The 23,367-nt window shown below is 43.9% G+C and overlaps 2 protein-coding genes across 10 annotated transcripts in view; one reads left to right on the plus strand and one right to left on the minus strand.

The window, feature by feature from the left end:
* Clec20a (C-type lectin domain containing 20A) overlaps positions 1 to 23,367 on the plus strand; it is a 51,142-nt gene that overhangs the window by 13,590 nt on the left and 14,185 nt on the right. Inside the window, 8 exon segments of one of the 2 annotated variants that reach the window (NM_001430831.1) lie at positions 677 to 745; positions 2,597 to 2,962; positions 3,977 to 4,093; positions 5,178 to 5,396; positions 5,924 to 6,061; positions 9,074 to 9,193; positions 9,921 to 10,006; positions 11,994 to 12,684. In NM_001430831.1, the coding sequence (NP_001417760.1) occupies positions 677 to 745; positions 2,597 to 2,962; positions 3,977 to 4,093; positions 5,178 to 5,396; positions 5,924 to 6,061; positions 9,074 to 9,193; positions 9,921 to 10,006; positions 11,994 to 12,074 (1,196 nt within the window). In that variant the 3' untranslated portion in view covers positions 12,075 to 12,684. 2 annotated transcript variants of the gene reach the window in all.
* Rasal2 (RAS protein activator like 2) overlaps positions 12,618 to 23,367 on the minus strand; it is a 293,935-nt gene continuing 283,185 nt past the window's right edge. For 4 of the 8 annotated variants that reach the window (XM_087580925.1, XM_087580924.1, XM_087580929.1 and 1 more), the window contains 2 exons: positions 20,824 to 20,854; positions 12,618 to 18,282 (listed from right to left, as the gene is read on the minus strand). In XM_087580925.1, the coding sequence (XP_087437051.1) occupies positions 18,140 to 18,282; positions 20,824 to 20,854 (174 nt within the window). In that variant the 3' untranslated portion in view covers positions 12,618 to 18,139. 8 annotated transcript variants of the gene reach the window in all.

Genomic DNA, 23,367 nt, shown 5'->3' on the forward strand with positions numbered 1-23,367 from the left:
AAAGGAACATAACGATCTCCAGGGATGGCCAGAGCGTCCGGTAGGAATCCCTGCAGAAATAGGAGCTGTGAATGATGGTTTCCTCCAGGACCCTTCATTCATTGTTTTAGAACTCAACTACTAGACTCTCCTATCACCCCGTTCTCTCCAGTTCTGCAGGCCCATTGGGAGTGCATGGGCCAAATTGCCATTCATTTCTCTAAGTCTCCCTGTGGCCACTGCCGTTTGTTGTCTGAACAGAGTGACTTTTAACAGATACTGGATAACTTCTATACAAAATACTCAGTAGACCTTCAAAGCACTTGGAATATTCTTTTCATAGACAACCATGTCCTGTCTGGTGTCTTTGACCCCGTTGCTCAGCCCTTTCTCTAACTGTGGTGTACTGACTTATTTCTGTCTCCCAATTCACACAGCTCCTTTCTGCAGTTGACTGCTGCTGTTCTCACTCTGTTGTGACCATGTAGTTCATATTCTCAAAAGCAAAGACTCTGCTTATTGTGTTTATATCACTCTCCTAGGGAGTAGCACAGGCCTACAATAGGAGTGTAATCTATATTTACTGGATATAGAATGGGTGAGGCTACTTTTGAACGTCTTTTGGCTCTGACCTGGTGGTTCCTGGGCAGTTCTCATTCCCTACCTCATAATTTGAAGTCTGCTTTTGTTTTTACAGACCCTGCTGTAGGACACCGCATCTCCTTGGTGTCCCCTCTCAAGGACCTGACCACTCTTCCAGAGGAAGGTAAAACACCTGGCTCTGCCTTCCCTTTCCTGGGATCTTGACTTACTTTGCCTTGGGCTCATCTCCCTGAGCCAGCATGCAGGTATAGATCACTATGGTTCCCTCTGCTCCTCCCTTTTTTGCCTGAATTCTTGTTTTGCATTGGGGTCCCCAGGCTGAAAACCCATGGACTGAGGGTACCAATGCCTGGAAAAAAAAGAGTGGAGGGTAACTATCTCTGAGTCTCCTGGCAGTGTTGCAATCCTGACAATGGGTCTTCCTTTGGGAGTTAGGAGTTGGGGGGATGAGAGGGTAGGACTTCTTCCCAGCACAGGTCTCTGCCTAGAAGGGTATTTCCCTCAAGATTCCTGTCCCGTGGACATCAAAGAAATTGTTGTAGAGTCAACACTTCTACATTTAGCTTTGGTTCTGCGAGTGTTCTAGAATACAGAGTGAAACAGCAAAGGCTCTCAAGGCACACAGACCTGTGCTTTAATCACATCCTGACACTGAGTTTGGGGTGAATTATCACCTCTTCTACCTAAGCTGTGAAATAAGATTAATAATGGCTACTTCTCAGGATGACAGTGAACATCAAGAAGCCATGTGGGGTTGGGGATTTAGCTCAGTGGTAGAGCGCTTGCCTAGCAAGTGCAAGGCCCTGGGTTCGGTCCCCAGCTCCAAAAAAAAGAAAAAGAAAAAAAAAAAAGAAAAAAAAAAAGAAGCCATGTAAGCCAAAGGCACAGGTCAAGGCTGGCACAGGCTAGGGGCATAATATAACTTTAAAAGATTAGTTTTGGGGTTGGTGAGATGGTTCAGTTGGTGAGTAAAGGAGCTTGCCGCCAAGCCTGCTGACCTGAGTTCAGTCACTGGGACACATAGAGTGAACAGAGAGCTGATTTCTGCAAGGTACCTCCTGACCTTCATGTGCGTGCCGTGTCATGCACGAGTGCGCCATGAAGCACAACCAAAAATCCATTTAGACAGGGAAATAAGCTTGTCTTAATGGGCTGAGGTGAGCAGGTGCATGCCAGAGAGTAGGAAGGGGCTCTTGTTTGAGTGGGAGGATATGAGTCCAGATTCTGCAAACAGTCTTTTCTTTATCCAAACCTCTAGAACCAACACAGATGGAGTAGCTTACATCCTCTTCAAAACTCCCATTGCTAGGAGTCAGAGAGGCGCGGGCTTGAAGGGGCCTCTCAGGGTAGAACTGGCCTCTGAGACCAGAAGACTTCAGCCTGGAGAAGGGAGGTAGTGTGTATGGGAGACTCTCATCTCATCTCTCTGAGCTAATGAGGAACAGATCTGCTGGAAACAGTTTGCTATGCTTCCTGCCCACCGGAGCTGAGCTGGTGTGGTTGGCTCCTAAGAGATCCATGAGACAGACAGACGGATGGACGGACAGACGGACAGACAGACACATACATGGGGGGGGGGTGGCGGGGGGAAGGGAGGAGAGAGGAGAGGAGAGAGATAGATTGATTGTGTGTGGTGGATCACAAATGAGACCAACCCTAAGCCAAGACTGTCTTACTTCTAACAGAAATGACCCACTACTATCTCTCAAATGGCTGTCTATCGTTTAATTCCGTGCTAATGTGTGCTTTTATGTAATCCTGACTCTCAGTATTATTTCTCTTGGACAGATGAAGCGATTGAAACTGAAATGTAACTTGTAAAACCATATAGCTGTAAGAAGAATCCTTCCTTCAGTGATTCCCCCCACACCAACTACTGCAGCTATGAGATCTCATTCTTCCAACTTGGTAGTTTTCCCTGTAAAATGGTGACTTTGATGAAACCTAACCCCTGATGGTACAGGTCAGAGAACCTGGATCTCAGGCCTGTGGTCTCTGTATTCTTTGCCTCCAGCTGAGGTCAAGATTGGTGGACAGACCTTCATTCGGATTAAACAAACCATGACGTGGCTCTCGGCTCTGACCTACTGTCGCCACCACTACACAGACCTGGCCGATCTGCAGAGAGTTACCGACAAGGACAAAGACAGTCTCAAGCCCGTCATAAATGGTGACGATGCCTGGATTGGCCTCTATTTCAGTGTAAAGATCAACCATCTGACCTGGTCCAGTGACCAGGGTTCCAGCATCCCTGAGTGGCTACAGGAAATGCCTATGTTTGGTCAAGGACTGTGTGCAGGAATTCGTACCTTTGCAAATCACCCACCTCAGATTTATGCACTGCTTTGTCCTGATCTGAAACCTTTTATCTGTTTCAACGGTATGTGAGAATGTCCTTGGCTCACTAAGGTTTAAATGAACTTATTAGACAGTGGGGGAGACCTAGGGTAGACCTAAGCAAGCACTTGGAGGCTTTGAGGACAACAGAATTCTACGACAGGGCTTTGATTTGAGATAACAAAACAAACTTCTAAGGGGGTTGAACTTGTTAAATCCTGGGGGTCTTCAAAGGATGGAAGGAACCCATCCAGCTTTATCATTACATTAGCTATTAGTATTAGTAACAAGTCAGTCGCCAGAGAAATAAATGACCATAAGCCTGCTCTTTACAAGCAGGTAGACTTTACCACTCTCTAGAAAACAGACAGGATCTGAGTTTGTCCTTCCTCGTCTGGAAAATGTACTTTACAAATTGGGATTGAGGACATCTACCTCGTAGGATGTCTGAAGACTGAATGACTGGAGATCTTGACATAGAGCAAGTGCCTTGCTAATAATGGCAGCTATGATCGCTATGAACTTGAGGGCAGCAGGGGATTCTGTATTTTGTATGTATATGATGTGCTTCCTCAGGGGCAGCCCTCCTATCTTGCCCTTTGCTTTCAGTCTTTTATACCTTTGTTTAGAGAGAACCCAAGTACGTTAAGACAAACTTCTGAAGTGTACAGTTCAGTGGGTTTTACTGTTTGCATGCTATTGAGCTATCACCACTGTCCTGTCTAAGGACATTTCCATCACTCTCCAAAGTGCTTACTGCTTAGTCATGTCCTACTTTCCCCTTGGCAACCAAAATAGACTTATGTCTCTATGGGTTTGCCTCTTTGTACCTGTTTCTTTTCCTCTCGGATTTTAAGACAATCTTGGCTGCTACCTCTAAGACTGTAAATGCTCCTTGATGAATTGTTGTGAAGATTAAAGGCGAGAGGACTTACCCAGTGGTTTGTTCACAGTGTGCAGTAGTGTTTTGCTCTGATGGAGGCTGCCTGGCAGTGTCTGTTGACTTCCCTTAGGGTTGGTGTGAGAGGGCCTGCACTTACACTCTGTTTTCTCACAGACCCCTCCATTGGACATCGGCAGTCAGCAGAGATGCCCTCACTCATTGATACTTCCTCCCCTAGAGTGACTCAGCACTCAAAAGTTCCTACAAGGACAACCTCTAGGCCAAACACAGGTACTCCGAGTCTGTTCTTGGCTTTGTCTAGGGTCTTCTGGGCCTACAAAACTAGAGAAAATGATTGGTTTACCCATGTGAGCAGCCTTCCATGAAGTGCTAGTGAGTGAACAGAGATGGGGCATACCAATCCTTGGCAATCAAGTACTACTTACACCAATGAATCACTTCCTCCTCCTTTTCCTCTTGGTCCTCCTTATACTGCTTGGCTAACCAAAGATAGGAAACTAAGGAATTGGTTTACCAAAGACATTCTCCTTTGTGGGCTTCTGAAGTTGAAGCTCTAGGGCCAGGAGACCCAAGAGAAGCTGTGCAGTCTCTCAAGAGAAGAAATAAAGGCCTGGGGCCCAAAGGGACAGATGGCTGAGTGATGCACCTGGCTCATCAGAGAGGCCTTGGAGGTTCACAGCCATAGAAAGGAAGCCCAACACAGGAGATCCATCATCCTTTATAGAGCAGGCTCCTGCTGGGGGAGGTTTTGGGATGTGGTTATAAATTAGGGCAATTGTTCAAGACCCAACAATGGGGGATGAGCAAAGCGAAGACAAGGCTGATGGTTCTCAGTCAGCCAGGGGAAGGCTGGTAGTCAGAGGCAGGATGAACATACAGAGAACAGGAGCCATCCAGTCACTGGAATAGCAGGAGGATTTTTGGAGTGATTCTAGAAGGATGAGGAGGTTGGCAGGTTGTTGGGTAGGGGATGGCAGGTGAGGGGATCTGCCCGTATGCTTGTGTGGTGACATCATCACTGAGAGCTGTTAGAGGAATGGTTCCTTTTGGTTGAAATGCTGGGTTGAGAAACTGCCTTCTGCTTTTCTGTTAAGGTCTAACCTGGCATCCATCCAGTTGTCTCAGGCTTACTGTTTACTTGTGCTGACTCAAATAGGTTTAGAAAGCCCTCTCTGCTCAGCTCTGTCTTCAGTGGGTGGATACCATGGATATGGAAGAAAATCAGGGCCTGGAGCTATGATCTTCTCTCTTATCTGCCTCACTGGGGATAGTAGGAGTTCCTGACTTGTGGTTAGGGCTTTGAAAAAGGTCCTGTGCCCAGTACACTCCACATAACTCTTGTCTCTTGCCATAGGGACCAGCACTGACTCCACAGATGCCTCCCAAGTGTTGGATTCAGCATCCTGGATCCCACGGCAAGTGAGTCATGAACCAACTGCGGTCAGCTCTGGAACCTGTGGCTTCAGAACCTGTGACACCACCACTCCTGCCTCAACCACCGTGGGCCTCACAGCTCTCCAATCTCAAGGGATGGTTTCAATACGTCCTGTGGCAACCTCTGCATATCCAGGAGGTACCTTGGTTTCTAGAAGGGTTCACGTGCCCACTGGTCACTGCTCAGAGCTTGTCTTTGGACCCTGGGCACCCAGGAAGCTGTTTGGTTCTGGGAGAAGGGCCTAGGACACCACTGCTAATTTCTCAGATCTTGTCCTTAAACCTTGGGTCCTTAGGGAAAACTGAGTTCTGGAAGAAAAGTCTACAACACCACTGGTGTGGCCAGAACCACATCTTTGGATCTCAGATCCTTGGACAGTATTTCAGTTCATGGCCATTTTTCAGTGTATTTTTGGATCTTGCACCCTTGACACTAGCCCATACTGATTCTGTGCCTTGAGAAAGTAGACCAGTTCACCAGGAAGTGGCCAGGGCCCCCAGGTTACTATTGCAAATGGTACTGCAAAACCTATGTACCAGGGGTCCCTATAACCCATAGTGGGTACAGTGGAGGTAGCCATAAGGCCCTGGCTCAGCTCCACCCACAATGTTTCAGCTATTCCCATTCAGTGACTCCCACAGATCAGATTCTGTGGAACTTTGCAGAGACCAAAGAGCGAACTACGGAGGCATCTGTCTCAGGGAGCACAGCAGAGGTCCAAGGAAATTGGACCAGTGTTCCTGCAGCCTGGAACCCGGACACCAGCACTGGGACAGCTGGGAGCCTGCCAGGAACTACTACAGGTGCTTATGTGCTTCACTGGGGGTTGGGAACCCCTTGCCCACAAGTTGCTCTGGGGCATCAACAGCCAAATACCAAGTTGCAAAATGTAGAGCTGAGCGCAGGAGTCACATGGGCTGGGCAGGGCAAGCCTCTCTACAGGGAATCCTGTCTGGCCAGTTCCAGCACCTAAACCCATTCCCTTGATCAGGAAGGATAAGGGTGGGGTAAGGTGGTACAACTTAGGAGAATTCCCCTTTGGGAGCTGAAGTCTGACAGTCAAGATTGGAATGGTAGCTCTGTAATTTACTGTATACAGCCTTAGACAACCAAGTTTCCTTCCCTCCCTCTCTCCCTCCCTCCCTCCCTCCATTTTTTTTTTTTGAGATATAGCTTGAGCTGGCCCCCAATTCATTTCATCCTCCTGTCTCAACCTCCTAAGTGCTGGGATTGCAGAAATGAATCACTGTATCTGTTCCCATAACTTACTTTCCTCCTCTTCCTCCTCCTGTTTTGTGAGACTGGGCTTCTTTGTGCAGCTTTGGCTGCCCTGGAACTAGCTCTGTAGACCAAGTTGGCTTCGAACTAACAGAGATTCACCTGCCTCTGATTCCCAAGTGCCCAGATTAAGGGAGTGTGCCACCACACCTGGCTCACAACCTCACTGAATCTCATTCCTCTCTCCTCAGTGTGATACAGTACCTCTCAATTTCTCATTCCGGCAGACAGTAAATATAGTTATTAACCTCTTAATCTCAACTCACAGTGACACTTAGTGTCCTTAGCTTAGTGGATCTGCAAGGCTCATTCTTATATCATCGCGCACGATGGCAGATGATCAGCTGTGAATTGTGTATATTACAGACTCTCCCAGACAGGGGCCATTTGTACTTCCTTCCAACCCCGTCCCCACTCTTTGAGCTCTATCTTATGCAATAATCCTGCTTCGCCTTGAACTGTGGATACTGCACATCTCAACTGGGGTGAGCAGGACTTGCCTCCTGCTTTTAGACAGAGGCAATCTGATAGGAACAGGTATAGACAACTGAAACAGCTTGTGAGTGTGTCAAGTGTGAACCAAGAGCAGAAAGTGACTTCTTCTCTGGACAAAGGTGTAATGACTGCTAAGCGGGCTGACGTCCTTAGCGAATGGGTTACATTTAGAGGAGTAGTAGCAGGGACAAGGGGAAAGGACTGTGGCCACATTCTGAGGGCCTTGAACCTGCAGTCAAGAGGACCAACAGAGGGTTTCAGAAAAGGAGCAAAATGCTAAGATCGGTAGTTACTAGAGGTGGTAGGTGACATGGGTCATGTTTGCATTAGGATGCTAAAGGAAAACTGCACGATTCTGCATATGTCTGACAGTCTCAATAGTGAGAGAAGCATCAACCGAAGGTTTAAAAAATAAAGATTAGAAGGAAATTTGTAGCAGTGTGCCTGTGAGTGTCCCCCCACTTCTGTGTTTCTGAACCTTACGAATGTGTTCACTTATTAAAGAGATTTATAAATCTTTGGATGAGGAGAAGTGGGCTGTGGAGAGAAGGCCCACCAGGAGAGAAAGACTGAGAGTAGGCTGAGGCAGCGGTGAAATGAGGGACATGAAGACAAGATCTAGATTAGCCACAAATGACACGGGTCAAGAAACTCAACGCAAAAACATTTAAACAACTGTTTGTTCATGAAACCACAGAAATAAATCCGACTTTAAAAAAATGAACTTAAGGTTTATTTTAAAATGTATTTCTTTGCCTAACAACAGTTTGGCCAAGATGTAAAGCAGCGATCATGAGAATGCGGGAAGAACAGACGTGACCAATACTGTAGGCTGTCAAGTGGGGCTGCATGCTGGCGAGGTGTGTCTGCTTTAAAATGGGCATGTCCTTTCCTACAGACAATCTACACTTAGAAACTGATAAAGGGAATAGGAATACAAAGTGCCCTAGTTAGGGTTTTACTGCTGTGAGCAGACACCATGACCAAGGCAACTAAGGACAACATTTAATTGGGGCTGCCCTACAGGTTCAGAGGTTCAGTCCATTATCATCAAGGTGGGAGCATGGCAGCATCCAGGCAGGTGTGGTGCAGGAAGAGTTGAGAGTTCTACATCTGAAGGCTGCTAGTGGAAGACTTCCAGGCAGGAAGGATGAGGGTCTTAAGCCCACACCCACAGTGACGCACTTACTCCAACAAGGCCATATCTCCAAATAGTGACACTCCCTGGGCCAAGCATATACAAACCATCACACAATATAAGTGCCCCAACACACACACACACACGCATGCACGCACGCACGCACGCACACACACACACAGAGCATTACTTATATTAAAAATTAGAAGTGATCTACTGTCTATGGAGAGAAGACTGCTTAAGTCAGTCATGCCACACTCGGTGAACTACTATGGAGTGTTTTAGAGGGTAAGGTAGATTTTGCATTTTAAATACATTCAACCCATCAAAAATATCATCTAGTAAACTGTTAATGATGTTTTTCGCCCCCAGGGCTGGGGCCTGAGGAAATTATTTCCTAAATAATTTATAGTAGTAGACTTCTAAATAATAGGATAATGCCCACATTTGGAGGCTGGGCAATTATGAGAAAAGGAGAAACACAGGATTTGGGGACTGAAGGGGGCAGCAACTGAGGACTCCTGGTCTCTGGCCAGAGTGCCTAGTGTATGCTCAGAGGAGGCTGAGCTTGGTGTGCGGTTCTGCCGCCTTGGTGGAGATGTCAAGGCCACCCTGGATAGATACACTATGGATAGGGCTAGGCCAGGTCATGCTAGAGCACTGGGCTTTCTGGACTGAGTACTACTAAAAGAAAACAAACCAGAACTTTGTCCATTTGTAGCAAACCTTACACTACTGCTTCGAACCTTACAGGGCCTGATGCTGGACGACAGGCAGGAGCACACAACTGTGCACAGCAGGGCTGCTGCCCCTGCCTGCCCTCTGACTCACAGTCAGCCGCCAGCGTCCGATTCCTTGATTCCTGGCTTTTCGTTTACAATAATTCCTTTATTCTTTTCTGTAGCTATGACCACTGTAGAGGGCGGCATATATAAAGGAGACACAACTTCTGCCACTGAGGCTCAACATTTATGCTCACCTAAGTACCCAGAGTCTAAAAAGAAAGCGGCAGCATCAGAATCAGGTAACTGCTTCTGTTTGTCAACTTCACCATCTGCCAACCAGGACACTTGGGGGCCTTCTTAGGAGAGACAGCATGAAATGTTGGCACTAGGGATAGGAAGGAAGGTGTAGATGCTGTATTTAAGCTGTGTGACTAAAGTGTAGTGAGAGGAGCAAGTATCCTCAGTTCTGTAGTCTTTCTTCTCTTCCAAAGGGGCTCAGTAAAAACTACCCTATAGTATAGAGTTGTTGACCATATACCAAGGTACTTAGGCAAAGGGACTTTGTAAGCTAGCAAAACCTATGCAAAATGCATGTCCTACTGTGAGGCTGTAGTTTTTGTCATGATTATGGTGGACATGTAGCAAAGAATCTCCCTATTAGTTCAGAGAACTTCTTTGGGGTTTTCTGGGGGGAGTATAAAATGCCAGCAAGAACAGATGGCCACGGACATCTGTATAGTAGATTTATAAAGAGGGAACAGAAGAGGTGGAGGTAATTCCTGATGGGTACCTAGACTGTGCAGAGAGTTCTAAGACAGGACTTTCTTGTGGGGTGAGGGTGGGGTTGCTGGTATTAATTTTGGTCACGCGTTGTCCTGCTCAGCCATTTCCCTCTTTCTCTCCTTGACATCCTCTGTTACCATGTAGCACCTATGGTATCCAATGGATACCCCTAACTTCCAAGAATTGGGAAATTCAGATGGCAGTGGGTAACATTTTTCTGAACCAGGTAACATGTATTTCCAGAGCACTCCTTTGGAATCCTGAAAGCAGATTTTGCCATCCCAGCACTGAGGGATCCAGAAGAGATGAAAGACCAACTTTTGAGCGAGGTGGGATGTCTAGCTTTTTGAATTTTGGTCATTCAGGGGATGGAAATGCAAAGCAGTATTGTTAAAAACCAATATATTAAGAAAATTGGGGCTGAAGAGATGCCCTATGCTTGCCTTTGCACTGGATCCCTGGGGCTTACTGTCCACTCTAGTTGAATGCGTGAGCTCCAGGCTGGCAAGAGACCACAGATCAGAAGATAAGATGGAGGGCCACTGAGAAAGACAGGTTCCCACATGCTTAAGTATACATTAGCATGCACAGCCTACTCCTTACACGCACGCACGCACGCATGCACGCAGGAAAAGCTTTGGAGACTGAGCTCATTGTGCTCTACAACAATGCTGGTATTGCTTTAGAGTTTTTTGTAGCCTAACACTTTCCTGAGCTCTTCATTTACTCACGACCGGATGGTCAGGACGACCTGAGTTTAAGTCTTGTCTTTGCACTTATTTTTTGTGTAATCTGGGTGAGAAAGTCAAGTCTTTCTAAACCCCAATTTCCTCAAGAAATTCACAGGGTCAGTATCACAACTAAGTTATTCATTCTGTATAAAAGCTTAGCAAACTTCTTGGCTCATAGTTGGTATTCTATCATCGATATTAGCTATTCTTAGCATTATCACTACAATAATGAAACAGATTACTGAATATAACCTGAGAGTACATTTCTCAAGGGTTAAAGTATTCTACAGATCGTTTATCCCTAGATATGGTCTATTATAAATCCTAACTTTATAGATAAGAGACACTGACATTTACCTAGCAGTTCTTTGCAATGTATTCAGAGGCACAGAGAAGGAGCACATGGGTGATCCTTTCTAGGACTTCTAGAAGGACCAACAGTGTTGTGTGCCTGTGGAGGCTCAAGTACCTGCTGGCTAATGGTAGGGTGGGGAATTGGGAGACAGATGCATTTGCTACTGAAAGAACAACAAATAGAAATGATGCAATCCAGCACCCTGTGAGTTTTTCAGCTAAATTTCAGGGGATAAAACCACAACACTACAAAGGATGTGGGGGAAAGTTTTGGGTGTTTTACTTTTGTTTACTTCTTTTTTTTTTTTTTTTTGGAGCTGGGGACCGAACCCAGAGCTTTGCGCTTCCTAGGCAAGCGCTCTACCACTGAGCTAAGTCCCCAACCCCTTTTGTTTACTTCTTAAGTTCAGAGGTATTTTCTTAGGTTCTAGCCTGGGCTTTTATGTGCTTGCTGGAGCAGTGATTGAAACTTTAGATGGTAAACTGGAAGCATCTATTTTATGCATTAAACTAGAGCAGATGTGAAAACTGAGTTTGAATTGCTAAATCCCACCTCTAGCTTTGTCAGAATGTATTTGTTCTACACATGGGATGACCCTTAGGCCTTGGGATTGGTCCCTAGCACTATGAAAATGAAAACTAAGGTAAAAGAACTTATGGGGCAAGCATGCAACAGACTTCGTATCTCATGGATGTAAAAGGAATGGAGTTGATAGCAACAAGGTATGTATGGGTTTTAACAGTATTTAAAATTCAAATATAAAGTAAAGAAACACCTATAATTAACCAAAGTTCAGGAATGGTGGTAAAAGACATAGTTACAAACACCCCACCCACACAGTGTTCAGAGGGGAATATGAAGCAATGAAGCTCAAGAGGCAACTGCCGTCTCTGTGTGTATACATAGTGCATGATATATGCGTGTACATATGTGTATTTGTGTATGTGTGTTTGCTTAAATTTACCAAACACATCTGATGCTCAGTTAGATTGAGAACTACTGAGTAATGTGGTGCTCCTGAAGGTGCAGACAGGTGAAGGAAGGCTCAGCAATAAATGGTGTAGATGTACATCAAAGGTCTGTGTATAGAGCATTGGTGACTTAGAGCTAAGTGAACCACGGGGTCAGGATGTAGCATCGGTCGTTTCTCTTTTTCCTTCTTTGGTGCAAGGTTAGGGACTGGATCTCACTGAATTATATCCCAACCCCACTTCTCTCTTAATATTTCAGATCCAAGAAGTCTTAAAGCTTATACTAGGTCACGAGGAATTCACCCTGAAATGGATCGGCTCCGAAGTGAACAAAAAATAGCAAACCCACTCGCTTTCACTTTCCTTAGGCTCTCTTCCAGGTGGTCTTTAGGGTTTTGTCTTCAGGTTTTTTGTTTTAAATTCCTAAGAAGCACAAGGTTAGAAATAACTTCAAATATTCTAAGATGAACAGGCTTACATGTAGCACAAAAGAAAAGGATGTATGAATGAGCGTCCTTGGATTTTATTCGATGAGGAGGGTAAGCTGAAGAGAGCAGGGCTTGTACAATGGAGAACAAGACAACTGCTCCCTGAACCAGACAAGAGAAGTGTGTGTGTGTGTGTGTGTGTGTGTGTGTGTGTGTGTGTGTGTGTGTGTAACAGTGGCTTAGGTGAGCTGTAGGAAGCTTTCTTTCTAGGGCACAGCCACAGCACAGCAGATACCAGTGCCAGGTACTTACCCTGTGCCTAAGTATTCTCCCTGTAAGATATCAAGTCTGAGGCATGATGCTCCTAGGGTAGCATGCATCTTCAGAACAATATTCCAGTGTTCCAAGTGCCTAAGCACCCAGATGTATGAGGAAGACAGTAGCAACCCTTAGTCTGAAATGTTTAAAGTTAAAGTTTATTTGTATTTTTTGTAGGAATATCAATAAAAGACCTCAAACGTATCTATATCTGTACATGTACAAGAACCGTCAAAAATTATTCACAGAACAAAAATAAATCTTTTTTAGAACCCAGGTAATGAAATGCAGATATGGATCACATATGGAACAATCTAAGTGCTACAAAGCACAAAAATATGGCTTTAAAAATAAAATAAAATCTTGGGTTTTGTTTTTTTCAAGGTGGATTTCCGCTTTCTTCAAATAAAAAATAAATTATTTTGAATTATCTGTAAAATAGTCATGTGTACTAACACACTCTTATTAAGGCCCTGGAGATGAAAAGCAAAAACCAGATTTGGAAGCTAAGTCCCTCCCAGGTGTGACCCAGGTAAACAGCGCTGCTGCTTGAGCTGATCTAACACAGCTAAGAAGTGTCCAAGCACCAGCCACGCCCACCCTCAGCACTCACTGTGGCTTTCCTGTAGGATGGTGGGCATTCAGTCAATAGCATTTAATCTGTTAGTAAAGTGGAAATTGGTAATTTTCCCTTGCGGGTTTGGAAATGACATATCCATGCTATTTGTTTTAAATACTTGCACCACACGCAGAGGATAGAAACCCCTAAAGCACAGCTGTGGAAATGTCACTGCACCAAAAGTTCAGTCTGGTTTTCAGTTCCAAGACTTTTTAGGGAATAGTGAGGGCATTTGATAAAAAAAAATGACAGAGTACAAAATTAAAACTGTGTGCTGAAACAGGGGGTCAAAGTTCTCTCGTCCTCTCCTTGGGTGGCTGCACTCATCGAGGCTGGCTGGGCTGATGCTCAAGCACCTGGGCATTAACTGCTGAGGAAACCAAACTCCTTTCTGTACCCTGCTCTCAGATGGTGACAGTCAGCGGCTGTGCTACACACTCAATGCTACCAGCAATAGTTCTCAACCTATGCCAAACAGAGTTCAAGTCACTATAACTTATATATACATATAACACATATAGTACATTTCCAAGAGAACAGAATGTTATAAAACTTAAAACCAACAAAACAAAACAAAACCTCAACAAAGTCTAGGAATTACTGGTTTATAAAGTGGATTAACATTTTTTAAAGGGATGCCCTAAGAGTGGTATTTCTGTAGGTTATGTTACATGTTGTCTTAGGAGCCGTCTTTATATATGTATAATCTCCTAGGAGGAGCCAGGGGATGCCACTCCACTTGTTTGTTGAACTTCTGAGCAACCAAATCCATTGGATCAAATGTCTTCCTCAGGATCTTTCTGGAAGAAACTGATTCTCTCTCATGCAAATTTCACTACCCTTGTCCTTTCAAAGCTCAAGTGCTTTCCTAGATGGGTCAGTGATAGGAGAATGCTCTAGAAGAACAATTATTCAAACATGAAATGGGCTTAACCATTACTTGCTTTAAGAAACATGTATGGCCAGGCAGTGGTAGCACGCACTTTTAATCCCAGGACTCTGGGGGCAGAGGCAGGTGGAACTCTTGAGTTCAAGGCCAGCCTGGTCTACAGAACAGTTCCAGAACAGCCAGGGCTATGAAGAGAAATCCTGTCTCAAAAAACAAACAAAAAAGTCCTTTAAATTAATAATAATAATAATAATAATAATAATAATAATAATAATAATAATAATAATTTAAAAAGGTATCCCAGGTATGGGGCAGGAAGGTGACTTTTCCTGCTGAGGCAAGCAGGAGAGTTCATTGCTGACTTAAGAAAGTCAAGGGGTATAGAGCAGGCTGTCCTTTGACCCTGCTTCATCTGCAGCAGGAGACAGCCCCTAAAGCTGCTGAGAATGAAGTAAAGCTGTGAGATGGTCTTGAGAGCTGCTGGACTGGCCAGTGACATGGCTAGTCTATGGTCCAGCCTGGGGCTTACTTAGTCTATTGAATGAGGAGACAAATGGACACAGTGGGAGCCAGGGCTCTGGAGAGCTGCTGGCACAGACTGCTTCTGAAATCATGCTCAGCCCCAGTGCACACACACAATGTTCACTTAGTCTGAGAAACACTCACGCTTTCTTTACTGTCCAACTCTATAGCAGAGAAAAGAAGGTGGCAGTGAGAACACACAGTATAAGTGAAAAAGCAAGAAAAGCTACAGTAGCATATGGCCTCACTTTCCATTCCAAGAAAGACTGCCCCAGACCCAAGCAGGACACAGGGGACAGCCACTGAAGTAATGCTAGTATTACGGGAATGACTTTTTGCTGTTCTGAAATCTTCTTGCTTCAAGTGACACAGGAGGTAAACAAGAAGCCCCTTTTCTAGTCCTATGAAACTGTCCTTGATAATGAGTGGCCGAGTCTACCTCACTTGGATAAAAGCTTCACAAGCACTGAATGCAAATCCAAATCCACCTGAGCCTGCCCTAATCACACCTCATACTGTGATGATATGTTGACAAACACAGGGATCGTAAGACCCACCAGCTTTTTAAAAATCACACATTTCCTCCTAGCAAAGCAAAATGATTTTTGTTCAGGATAAGAAACCTATTGAGGGTAAAGAAAACCATAGAAAATGCCTGCTGATGTCCTCTTCTGTACTCAAAAAATTCCAGAGTAAACTTTATAGGATTGCAACATTTTCTAAAGAAATACTCAAAAAACATTTTGTTATCATTTTTGAGACAGGGTCTCAAGTAGCTTAGGTTGGTCAGGAAACCTCTAAGGCAGGATGACCTGGAGCTCCGAGTCCTCCTGTTCCTATCCCTGGAGTGCTGGGATTGCAGGCCTGTGTGCCACCGTCCCAATTCATGCCATGCTAGTGTTTGAACCTAGGGCCTCTGGTATGCTAGGTTAGCACTCTGCCAACGGAGCTGTACTCCAGCTCAGAATATTTCTGATAGGCTAAAGAACTGAGTAGGCTCAAAGGATAATCTAAGATTTCCTATCTGGCAATAATGCTGAACTTTCAACTCCTAACTCTCTTATGACTGCTATAGATTTTTCTCTTCATTCCTGGTAACCTACAGGACCTTGTACTATGTCTTAATGTCTTGGACGTTCAATCTCATAATGCAGACAAGCTCTAAGAAGGTTCCACAGTGTTAAGAGTTGTACTGCATTCATTAATATCCTTATTGGACCAGCTCTCTGTAATCTATAACCTGCACTTGAAGACCTTCCCAGCCTCGAAGCAAGACATTATCCACATTATATACTTTGGGCCACCAAGACTAATGATTTGACTAGTTTCTGTGTGGCAGTACTGAAAGGTTTTGAAGAATGAAAAAAATACTGCTAGGCTGCAAACATGAAAAGATCTATGTTTATACCCCCCTCACTCAATACAGGCATTACTACAGGATCAATAACCTTCTCTTTCAGGAAGTAATTTTAACCACCATGTGACCTCAGCTTGGAGGGAAGAGATAAGATGTGAAATAACTGCTGAGGACAGGAGAAGGCTCGAGTCGGTGTGGAGCCTGAAGCTCTAAGCACAGTGGCATGCTCCTGCTTTCAAGAGTTATGAAAAGACCCTCTCAAAGGCTGCAGGTTGAGGGCTCTGGTGAGGTGGCTGAAGTACAAGGTCAGAGCCAAAGGTCAATAGGGGAGCAAGTGTCACTTGGAGTGCATGCCTGGGACTTAGGGGGAAGGAGGTCTTGGTATCTACTCCTGGGGTTCAAATAAGAGGGAACTACATATGTTCTCCTGTTTCCTTAAAAGTTTTCTGGGGCTGGGGATTTAGCTCAAGGCTGGGGATTTAGCTCAGGGCTGGGGATTTAGCTCAGTGGTAGAGCGCTTGCCTAGGAAGCGCAAGGCCCTGGGTTCAGTCCCCAGCTCCGGAAAAAAAGAACCAAAAAAAAAAAAAAGTTTTCTGCTATGTAGAAACACATACTCCATGCATATGGCTCCGTTATGTCTCCCTCCGAATCCTTTACTTAAAAAAAATTCTTAAAGTTTATAACATAAAAATCAAAACATCAACTTATTTGAGAAATGATGTTTTGTTTGCCAATGTAAAACTGTGTAGGTCTTGCTTAAACAGATTCAAGACCCTTTTAAACATTTATCTCTGTATATCTGACAGCACAGAAGATGAACATTTTTGATGTGCACATTGTATGTACATGTGTGAATATATGTATATATATATTTGCTTAGCCTGCAGCTAACTCTCCACATCTCTGGGAATCAAGCCTGCATTGCAGATGACATTGTCGCACTCTGGAGAAAACACAGATTTTCTGTCGTCTATTAGAATCATTAAGGATAAGCTGGATCAGTCTTGCTGAGTCTACCAGGAGGGTGGAATAACACCAGAATGTGCCGTCCTCACACTTTGGTTTCTCTGGCAAGATTAATCATCATTTTTAAGGGATACGTTTCAGTTTTAGATAGCTTCTCAAATTTTATGGAGAGGATAAATAGAAGGAGGAAGCAATCGGATGTTAAAAGTGGTGGCGGAATTACCCTCCCCCCAGACTTGCTAGTACAGTAGATAAAACCTTTATCCTAAGGAAAAATACAACTGACAAATAGGAAAAAAAATTTTAGTGGGCTATTCAGAGATTCCTGCTCTTTTGTAGTTAGCCCTTTTCTGTGTGGAAGAAAGGGTGTTTAGTCAGATGGCTTATGAGTGGTATACTTGAATGGCCACTCTCCAGGGGAGAGTGAGTCCTGTTGGTGCTGCCCGCTCCCGTCATGGGGAGGAGAGGACAGTGGACAAGTGAACACGAAGACAGTAGATGGAGACACAGTATTTATAGTTCTGTCAACTCTAAAGAGCAGTTAAAAAAGTTGAAGTATAATCAAAGTCCCACATCTAAGACAGAAAGTGTCCATTATAGACAGAGGAGTTTAACAGAAATCCTTCCTAGTCTGGTTTTGGTACAGTCAGTCACGTTTACCTGTGTCCTCTGAAATGGTGGCTCTGCAAACCAGGCTGCAGTCTGCCGGGAGCATCCTGGTTGACAGTGGCAAGTTATTGTTTCATATGGATCTTGGTATTTGCATGTTTTCCTAATGGTAAGGACAGGGTGGGGCTTTAAACTGGCAGATGAATCCCTGAAAACGTCCATCAGACAAGGTCCTATTGCATTCCACGTGCTCCTATCCAATACACTTTAGCTACAGAACCAAGAGGCTCATTTTTCACTCACACTCGGCTCCTACCTTTCCTCCACTAATAACTGCAGTGCTTTCAATAAGAGAAAAACAATAATAAAATAGCAATAATTAAAAAGGCAATCTACATTATTAACTTCCTTTTGGTATATTACAGTGGTATTTCTGTACATGGCCCAGAACTAAATTCCCTATGTACATAGAGACACTGGGGAAAAGCATCGAACTTGAACTTGAAGTCTTTGCTTTAAGCCCTGAAAGAAAAGGTTCCTTTCTTCATGTAAGAGTTTCTCACAACATCGCCATTTGAAGCAACATTCTGTAAACCTGGAGGGTTAAAGGGCTGGGGACAGGAGAGCTGGGCCACTTCCTCCTGCCTCCTCCCACAGTCTGTGTCACGAAGGCCATCAGCAGCTGCTATTTTTGAATTCACCATTCTCCGTGATGGAAAGCTTGGTGGGGTTGGTGGGAGAGATGCCATTGCGGACCTGCATGCTGTACCGCTCCTTCACCTGTGTCAGCGCACTCATCAGTCTCGTGTTGGCTGAATCCAGGGACACGATCCGCTTTTCCTACAACACACCAATCATGGCTTTATTCAGGCTACACGGAGGAAGCCACTTTCTTTACTGAATGAACAGTCCAGTACTTTCTCTTATAGCATGGTACACATGGTGCTCCCCAAACAAATGGAACGTCTCTGCCTCTTTCCGCACATTGGTTAGGCTCAGCTCCCCTCCCTTAATCACTCTGTTATTCATTTCTGCATAACAGGACTTCTTACCAACAATCTCTGTGGCATTACTAGGCTGTCTATGAAAATGACACCCTAAGTCAAGCTGCCTTATGTACGCAGTAAGTGCTTTTGTCAAAACTGAAACATGGAAATTAGGTGGCAAAGAAAGAAGCACCAGAGGTTTCATTTCCCAGAAGAGAAGTGCACGTGATCCATGGATTCACCTCCCAAAGAGGGCAGAACAGTCACATCCGGAAAGAATTCACATTGTGCTCAAAACTAAAACAATGCATGGTGGCAGCCTAGAGTCACCAACAAGGTGAGGATGCAGGAGCGAGAGGTGAGAGCAGCCAGAAGCTGGACCCAGGAGTTGTTTGAATATGGGAGGGGGTGTGGCTGGAAGGGAAGCTGTAAACACAACACATGAGCACACAGAGAACACAGGCTCCTAGACCCATTCCAGCTCAGCTACTCCAGAAAGATGCCCAGTAACAGGCACACTTTCATTTCACTCTTGGATTTTAAAATAAAACAAAACAAAACAATGCTTTAGAGATAATATTTTAGAATTATGGGTTGTTGAATTTTCACATATCCACCAGAGAGAGGGGATGGATGGACAAACCCCCCTCCCCAAAATGTTTTACAGTAGGATAAAACATTGTCAGGCTCACAAAAACTAGGAGACGTTCATCTCTACATCCTAGGACTTTCCCAAAAAACAAGAATTACTTATTTTTTTTTCAGAAAATAAAGTCAAAGAAATCTTGTCCTATCCTCACGAACTGAAAAGGAAATAGCCCACGAGGATAATCCCTAACACTGGAAGGCTCTGAGTTTACCCAGGAAGACATGTGATAAGATAAGGTTTAGTCATGGTAAGGTTCAGAGAGCAGCAAGAGGGCTGAGCCTTGCTGCTGCTGCTCCTGCTATGAAAGCAGAAGTTACACAGGGCTGGGGACCTAGTCCTACTTCAGCGGGACACAGCTGCTAAGAGCAAGCCTAGCTATGATGTTCAGGGGACTGGGGTGGTGGTGAGAGTCTGGGTAAAGCCATAGGTGACTACAGCATCAAGCAATGCTTGCCTTTATTTTTCAATTTGTTGCAAACAGGAAGTTGTCTTTATGCGAGTAGGGGTTGGTGGCCTTCGTTTAAATGTTTGAAAAAACAAAACAACCCAACGATTGCTATTATTATTCCTTAAAATAATTCCCATTCTCTGGTGCAAAACTCAGGTGGTAAGACATACAGAACCAGCATCATTACCTATCCATTTACTATACCAGGTTTCTTTTTAAACGCTGACTTGCGGCTAGGAGGTGGCGGATGCACACGTCTTTACTCTCGGCACTCAGGAAGTAGTGGATCTCCGTGAGTTTGAGGCCAGCCTGGTCTCCAGACTAAGTTCCAGGACAGGCAGGCTTACACAGAAAAACCCTGCCTAAAAAATCAAAAACAAAACAACAAACCCCAAACCCAAAAACCCAAAAAAGAAAAAATAAAACAAAGATGGCCTGTTTTATGGACAGGAGAAACTCAAAGACAGATGATTTGTTATACTTTTAAAAAAATAGTAATTACTTAAAAATTATAACTAGAGGAATTTACTGGGAGAACAAATACAGTTTTTTTTTCAAAGATAGTAAGTAAGGACAGGCTAAAAAACAAGAGGTAGATTCCAAATATAATGCCCCTCTTCCTAGTACGTAATCACCCCTAAGTAGAATAAATGGTATTTAAATTTTCAAATAAATATTTTTTCTTTTTTATCAGTATCAAATTTCTTGTGTATTATATAAATAAAAAATTGTAGCATAACTGGTAATTTTTTAGAATAGGTAAGGAAAGTTACTTCAGTATTGGGACAAACAATAAGGTCCCAATACTAAGGAAAGCACTGTTCTTGGGGTTCATTAAAAAAAAATCAAGCATTCATAAAAACAAACAAGACAATCCCCCAGCTCCTTTAAAAACTAACTTCAGTTGTAAAGAGTCAAAGAGCCTGAGAAGGATTGCAATGATGTATTACCTGCAAATGACTGCTATCAAACAACCTCCCTACTAGATATCTGAACGTTTCTAAGCGGAGAAACTCCCTTTGTTTTCCCCACTGCCAACTTTCAAAATGAAACAGAAATTAATGGAATAAAAAAATACCCCCCCCCCCAACCAAAAACAACCTCAAACAGGAGACTAAGGCACAGTTGGCCAGGTTGCTCTGACATTTGATTCTGCCTGAATTAGAACGCAAAGCAATCTAACATTCCTGACAGGAAGGACTTAACACGGGAGTGGCAGGAGCTGGAATGTGTAGGAGGCCAGTGCACTGGCCAGGGCTGGGAACTGCTCAGCTAGAGGACGGACAGGGTTTACTTGCCTGTTTGAACAATCTCATTTCCATTTATGACCTGAAATTTAACACAGTGGAGATATCACTTGCAATAGCGACTAGGCAGCTGCTTTGTTTCTCACAGGAAGAGGCCCCTCTCTGTTCTCCATCTAGTCACATGGGTGAAAGGTGCCACACTTCATATAAAGAGCCTTTGGTGCCATCACTGTGACCTCAGGTCTGAGCTGTGAGGATCAGGGCTGGTGATTCTGCCACTCATCTGTTTGCAGTTCTGCTAGAAAGGGCCTGTGCTTTGCAGCATGAACTGACTCGGGGAGAGGGAGAAGCTGAACTCACAACAAGGAGCATGGGCTGCTGAGAGAGATGAAAACTGCTCCTGGGTACCTGGGTATTAGTGTTCTGAGAGGTGATAGGACCAGTCCTAGCACAAACAAAGTAACTGTTGCCATTTTAGACATTTTTTTGTTTTTTACCATTATTGACACTAAGACACAGGCCTGGGATATAAAATTATGGATTGCCCCCTAGGTAGACTATTATTTCCAAACATGCTATCATTTAATAAATGAAGCCAAAAGGGCTACTCTGCTCCAATAATCACCTAAGAGATGAAATTTATTTTTACAGAAAAGAATCTGATAAAACATCATTCATTATAATGAATAATGATGTACCGCCTTGCTATTCTATGATTCTATGTACCAGTAAGCCAATAGCTTGGACTGAGAATCTTGTTAAGACACAAATATATTTTGAACTGCCTTGGTATTTATGGTTTGTGCAGTAGTTTTCAAATGTGGTCCAGTCTGAGTATTCTTTATGGATCTATATTAGGTTTCATAGAAGGACTTATACTGTAATAAAGCCTATGCTTTAGTGGGAAGCATATCACATTTAACCCAACTCAGTCTGTTCTGACCCATTAGTTAAGAGTGGTCTTCATGGTTGCATAGTCAGTGAGAGCATTGGTTTATGGAAACTGCCTTGGTTCAATGGAAACAGTCCAGAGAACCAAGCCATCGGAAAATCAAACTGCCATCAGCCAGACCATAAATCTGACTGAGAGCTCTGAGGATACCATTGCTTCCACCTCTGAGAGCTTTTGACTCCTGGTCAATCAAATTCCCTTCCTGGACTTCATCTTTATTGACCACAGCTTCTGCTTTATTCTTAGATCAAAACTGGGGACAGGTAGAGAGGAAGCTCCCTAGAAACTAGTGGTGGCGCTGTCCTGTCAGCTAGCATACATGGAGCCATACTGTGCGGCTGGCACGTTCCCTCTGCTGAAGACTGACTGCATTACAGTGGCTGACATCTGTTCTATTTCAGCACTGAGATCTCCGTGTGATTACTAATGAGGCTCACCCTGCGTGCGTCACACTGTTACACTGAGAATCTGAAGGGGGAACTTTTCAGCACTAGTTTTCTTGAGGAAATCACCATCTTTATCTACCATCTTTATCTTTATTTAAGCTTAAGGAGTGATTTTTTAGAATATGATAATATAGCAAGATGGCTATATATTGTTTCTACTATTTTCCCCTAACTTACCTTGGAAGTAACTTTACCCTCGAAAGAATAAAAGAGTAAGAAGGGCAAGAAAAGTAATTATAGCATATATTTCTCTGGCTCAAAAGAGGTCAAAATATCCAGAATGTGAATCTCAAACATTTTGGGAGCTACGTGTGTAAGAAAGCACCACAACCCACAACCAGTTTCTAAGTCTAGTGCGCTTCAAGACAGACGAAGCCTGGGAAGCATCCTTCCCATGGCTCTGCTCCCAGTTTGACAAATAAACCCCATTTTACACTGAGCTCATGAGTAAACTTGCTTGTTGAAATGCTGTGTAAGAGTACTGGGGGCTCTCGTAGATACTAAGACATAGAATGTGCTCATTATTATGTCACAGCATAAAGAGGACAAATGCAAACTCAGCTAGTCTGTGCCCAGAGAGGCGAAACACTCAATGTAGTTAGATGGACCACTGTATCAAAACTGTAATTGCCTTTGCAACTTATGTCCATATAAGAAGTAAATCATACTCTACAGTGGTAAAGCAACAAGGAATGGGAAATATTTCATACATCCTAGATTTTGCTCTGATGACTGGAGTACGACCTTGTGAAGGGCTGGCTCTTGGAGACCATCATACTCCTAGGTGTAAGCTATCATCAACAGAAACCTAGGTTCTAATTTTATCAATTTTTTTTAAAAATCAAGTTTTATCTAGAGGTTCTCTAAGCCTAGCATCAACACAGAAGGGCAGCCAAGCACATTCCAAGCAGCAATACCAAACCCTGAACCAAAGGATAACAAGGAAAGCCATCTTCTATAACCGTATCTTTCCTCTACCATTCCTTTGCTGTGACTAGGTGTCGACGGCCATGGACATGACTGACAAGACCGTGCAGAACACAGCCAAGCAATGGTTAGTGGAGGTCACATGCAGGACACTTTCCCACAGTTACCTTCTTAGGGAATGTCCTCCTTTCCTCAAGAAGGAAACCAGCCTCATCATGTACTGCACTAAGGCTTGTCAAACAACTACACTAAATACACAGTACTTTATTT

Source organism: Rattus norvegicus, chromosome 13 (genome assembly GCF_021556685.1).
Source record: "Rattus norvegicus strain SHRSP/BbbUtx chromosome 13, alternate assembly SHRSP_T2T, whole genome shotgun sequence".
NCBI lineage: Eukaryota > Metazoa > Chordata > Mammalia > Rodentia > Muridae > Rattus > Rattus norvegicus.